At 42.0% G+C, this 5,439-nt stretch overlaps 1 protein-coding gene across 1 annotated transcript; it reads left to right on the top strand.

Annotated features, from left to right (window-relative positions):
• The first annotated feature begins 2,043 nt into the window (after positions 1–2,043).
• Positions 2,044–3,491, top strand: TNFRSF17 (tumor necrosis factor receptor superfamily, member 17). The gene is given in 3 exon segments (XM_009077892.1): positions 2,044–2,167; positions 2,286–2,417; positions 3,229–3,491. Coding segments are annotated over 3 exon segments (519 nt in total).
• Positions 3,492–5,439: the final 1,948 nt, after the last annotated feature.

The following is a 5,439-nucleotide window of genomic DNA, read 5'->3' as shown; positions in this document are numbered from 1 at the left end:
ACTCCATGAACTGATTGGATTAATAAATTAAAGCTGCTTGCCATGTGGTCAGGTAAGCCCTAGAGCCCTTCCTTGTGCTTCAGAGTACATCAAGTGAAGAGCAGGAGAGTCCCTTTCACTAACACCAAGACATGTAATCAGCTTAGCTCTATAAACTCTAACCACATCTCTGGTGACCTACAGACCAGTCTTACTAATTAGACATGAATAGTTTCTGTGCAAAAATAGTCTGATTTGGAATATATCTCATTATATTTGAGTGGCAAAATATTTTAGGAATCATCATGTTAATACTTCTGCATATCACACAGCAGAAAGACTAAAGCTCAATGACAACCTGCTGGTTTGGAGAGAGGTATTTTGTGTATACCAGAAAAGCCTTTGCCAATAAGTAAAACCAGATGCATTTCTTCTGGACTAGAAGAGAGGAAATAATTTAATAGCAAAAAGTAAAGCAGTCATGAATACTCTAATAATATACCTATGATAGGAGTTGTATCCTTTAGTTCCTTTCCTTGATAGTTGTCTCACAAAGTAATGTCAAGTCTTACATTCCTCCCTTTAGTATTTTTCCCAGAAGTCCAATATTTGAGTTACATCTACTGGGAAGCATCAATAGATCATCCTAAAGATGTTCCACATAACAGCAGTGAGTCTACAGTGCCTTGAGAATATATATTGGGGTTTTAAAACATTATCTGGTCTATGCAATTGCTTCCAAACTACTGTCAGTGTTGCTTTGTCAAAACATGTGCAGAGGGTTATGGAAAGGGGAAGAATGTGTTTTGTTGGAAGACATAAAACTGTACAAAGTTACCATTGTGTACTTGCTTTCACTCCCTCTCTGAACTGCTCTGTATTACCAGTGACATCCTCAGCAAGAGCAGCAGCTTTGAGCTCTTTTTACTGGACATGTCAAGGCTTCAGTTACTTTCCCACAAATGTTACTTTCTTAACCTGCCTGAGAAAAGCAACGTTCATTTAACCACATGAGCTTCAAGCTTAGAAATAGAATGTGTATCTTACACCTCACTGAAATGGCATTTTTTGCCCCCTTTTTTTCCCCAGATCATCCAGAAAGGCAGTGTGAACTGGAAAAAAACTTACACCTCACTGAAATGGCATTTTTTTCCCCTTTTTTCCCCCCAGATCATCCAGAAACGCAGTGTGAACTGGAAAAAACCCCACAAGTCCACGTCGTGAACTTTCATCAGCTTTGTATTCTAAATGTTATTGTCTACCAGGGAAACAGGTACCATGGAAGTTGTCTGAAGTTGCAGAGTGAGTCAGTGGCAAACCTAGAAACCAAACTGGTCATGTCTTCCTACTGCTATTTCTCCTGCCTTCATGTCTTTCATTTATGTTCCTTGGACTAGGGCAAAAAGTAAGTGTTGCATATTTTGCAGATTACAAGAACACATAATTACTGTTGCCCATTGCCATGGGAAAAACCCACAAGATTTTAGAGACAAGAATGATTCTGATGAACTCCTGTTTGGAGAACTTCTTTCTTCCCTACAGTTTGTAATGTTCAGCACCTGTTTAAGAAATGCCTACTATAAATAACCATTTTCTGTTTCAGACAAAATTTACATTGAAAATGATCTTGGCGCAGCTGTTCAGCTTTTCTACAATTGTGAAATGCCAAAAAAAGGAACAGTAAATTCTTGGGGACCTCAGAGTTCAATCCTTCCAGTGAAACACCATCCAGCGCTGTGGAGCTGTGATGGAAGTCCATTATTGCTAAGCTGTTCTTAGATTTGCTAAAACTGAGAACTGAGAAGTCCTTTGTAGATGATCTTCACTCTTCTACAGCTTCTGTGGCTTTCTAGTTCCACAACTGATGGCACATTGCCCCACAAATGAGTACTTTGATAACTTGCTGCTCTCTTGCACCCCTTGCCATCTCCGCTGTTCCAGCGCGCCGCCGCCGTCCATTATTGCTAAGCTGTTCTTAGATTTGCTAAAACTGAGAACTGAGAAGTCCTTTGTAGATGATCTTCACTCTTCTACAGCTTCTGTGGCTTTCTAGTTCCACAACTGATGGCACATTGCCCCACAAATGAGTACTTTGATAACTTGCTGCTCTCTTGCACCCCTTGCCATCTCCGCTGTTCCAGCGCGCCGCCGCCGTCCTGCCAGACCTACTCAGGGTAAGTTTTGCTCTGTGGATGTCTTGGGCATTTTCATTTTGTGCTTTACACACAAGTTTTATATGTTGGATGTGTGTACTTGACATTGCTTCTTGCTTACGATTCATTAACACATCTCTTTTGTTCCGTAAGGTACTGATTCGAGTGGAATCGTTTGGACCTGTTTGGTCTTAGGAGTAATTTTGGTCCTCACTCTGTTTACCTTAATGGTCTTGTTTAAATGGAAGCACCTAAAGCAACTCAAAGAAAGACTGGAAAACACAGGTGAATAGCTAAGATTTTTTATGTGATAATTTTAGATCATTGTACAATTTACTTATGATGTGCAAATTTTGCATATCATTATACAGACAATATTTTTATTATAATCAGACTCTGATAACTGCCTTTGTTGGATTGTTTTGTATTCCTCAAGTAGTCTCCATGAAGTTATCAGTTATTAGGGAACACAATATCCAGACAGTGACTTGCAAAAGCACCAACTTCTCTTTGTTGGTTCTGGATCCTCTCAGGACTGTGTTATTGCATGTTCATACCTGACTCACTTGCTGGTGTGTGAGACAACATTTATGAACACTCAGTAGCAAAAATCTTTACAAGGGTTTCATCTTCTCATTGAACGTGAAAGGAACTGTACACATTCAGTATTAGCTTTCCATCTTATAAGACAGTAAATAGTTTAATATTGTAGTCTGTGAAGAGCATATGTGGTATATTTTGTGAAGATGAAAAACAAGTTATTTTACCTTTTACTTTTGTGGTATATTTTGTGAAGATGAAAAAACAAGTTATTTTACCTTTTACAAATACTGTAAGTGTTCAGCCAACAAATAACTGATTAGAAAATAGGTGTTTAATTACTGCAATGCTTATCTTGAAGTGTAGGGATTATATCTAGGGCTTATGTTGTCATAGAACAAAAGATTATCACATGTAACTACAATTTATAGCTTTCACTGTATAACTTTCACTAAGGTTGGAACATAGTTGGAACACAATGAAATGTGGATCTGTAATAACTGTGTGTTTGGTTTAGCATGATGAATGTACTAAATTAACTTCTATGTATTTACAGACTCCTCTGTGGAGCTGAATAATATTCTCAAGGCTAATACTGAGAGCAGAGTGAACACAGAAGGAATTAGACACTCACTTCAAAGGGAAACATTAATGTATCCAGTGGAAGAATGCACTTGCAGTGACTGTGGTTTGGTAAAACCTCAGACTGGCTGTGAAACTTCATTTCCATTGCCAGCTACTGAAGAACGAGCTACTGTCCTAGTTACCACAAAATCTTTTGATTATTGCAACTATGTTCCGGGGATTGGATGTCTGTGAGAGAAGTGTATTTTTACTGCATAATTATCAAGGAGTTATTCCAGTACAGCTATTAATCTTACTACTTGCAGTCAAGGGAGAAGGTAGGACATCATCCTTACAGAGCTTCCATTAATATTACAATATTATTTCTAATTCGAGTATTTCTTCAGTCAAGTATTTTACATTATCCTTGGGTACTAAACTAGCTGTTGGAACATTTAATTTCTGAAAGTCCTGACACAGGAGAGCTTTTTCTGCCTTTAGAGATTGTATCTACTTACACCAGATCTACACAAACCCATCAATAAACAAGTTTGCACATATACTTTATTTTAAACTCAGGTCTTGTGCCAAAAATTACTTGATGGTACACAAGGAATGCTCCAAGAAGCAAAAATAAAGACCCACAGTACATCCCCAGTCTTGGAAAGAGTAATTTCAAATAGCCCCTATGATGCTTGAAGGAGGAATGTCTAATGATGGATCTGTGGAGTGTAGAAGCCTCTGGTTCAGAAGGCATCATTAGGTCCACGAGGAGCTTGTGGTGCTGTGGATTCTGTAGTGTGTGGAGCACCACACTATGGAATCACAGAATATCCTGAGCTGGAAGGGACCACAGTGGTCATCCAAGTCCAACTCCTCGACTTCACTGAAATTCCCATGTATTTCCTTGTGGAACAGCTTTTCCTTTCAGTGCCAAGTGTTTCCAGACTGTATTCTATAAAGCTTTATTTCACTTTTACTACTACTTTTCCATACCCTTACCATATTTTCAAGGGTTGCTGTTTAGCTAGAGTCACGCTAGGCTACTGTGTCCTAAAATTAGGAATATTTTTTGTCACCTTGCCTTCCAAGCGTTATTTTCCTAATGCTAGGCCAATTTGATTCCTGGAAAACAACAACAGAAGCAGTAGCACAAATGAAGAATTAAGATATCGTAAGACTAGTAAATTATGGCACAAAATGATGACCCTGAATGATCACTGTGTGCTGGTTGGGCTGAAGTGGAGTTAGAGCATTTGTAGGTGCTGACCACAAACCTTGGGACACTTGGGAGTTAGCTGTGTAGGTCTGACTACGCAGAGCCAAAGCCTCCACGCCTAGAGACCTATTAAATTTGTTACTATTATTATTAATAATAAAAAATTAGAGTTTCCACAATTTCTGTACATTTTTTCTATATAAAAGACTCCTTCGGGGCGCTCAGCTTGCACAGCACAGGTGACAGCACGGAAGGTTTTATCACTGCTTTTCTCCCACGGTGACCCGCAGGAGCAGCGCAGGGTCAGGGCTGGAGAGCACAGAGATGTGCGGTGTTAGGAGAGCAGAGCGTGGGGCTGTCGGTGTTAGGGGAGCAGAGCACAGAGATGTGCGGTGTTAGGAGAGCAGAGCGTGGGGCTGTCGGTGTTAGGGGAGCAGAGCACAGAGATGTGCGGTGTTAGGAGAGCAGAGCGTGGGGCTGTCGGTGTTAGGGGAGCAGAGCACAGAGATGTGCGGTGTTAGGAGAGCAGAGCGTGGGGCTGTCGGTGTTAGGGGAGCAGAGCACAGAGATGTGCGGTGTTAGGAGAGCAGAGCGCGGGGCTGTCGGTGTTAGGAGAGCAGAGCAGACCGCGGGGCTGTTGGTGTCAGGGAGGGAGAGAAGAGCGCGGGGCTGTCGGTGTTAGGAGAGCAGAGCAGACCGCGGGGCTGTTGGTGTCAGGGAGGGAGAGAAGAGCGCGGGGCTGTCGGTGTTAGGAGAGCAGAGCAGACCGCGGGGCTGTTGGTGTCAGGGAGGGAGAGAAGAGCGCGGGGCTGTCGGTGTTAGGAGAGCAGAGCAGACCGCGGGGCTGTTGGTGTCAGGGAGGGAGAGAAGAGCGCGGGGCTGTCGGTGTTAGGAGAGCAGAGCAGACCGCGGGGCTGTTGGTGTCAGGGAGGGAGAGAAGAGCGCGGGGCTGTCGGAGTTAGGGGAGCAGAGCACAGAGATGTG

The sequence above is a fragment of the Acanthisitta chloris genome, unplaced genomic scaffold (genome assembly GCF_000695815.1).
Source record: "Acanthisitta chloris isolate BGI_N310 unplaced genomic scaffold, ASM69581v1 scaffold9527, whole genome shotgun sequence".
Classification (NCBI taxonomy): domain Eukaryota; kingdom Metazoa; phylum Chordata; class Aves; order Passeriformes; family Acanthisittidae; genus Acanthisitta; species Acanthisitta chloris.
Note: the sequence above shows the minus strand (reverse complement) of the source record. Positions and strands in the feature narration are given on the sequence as shown.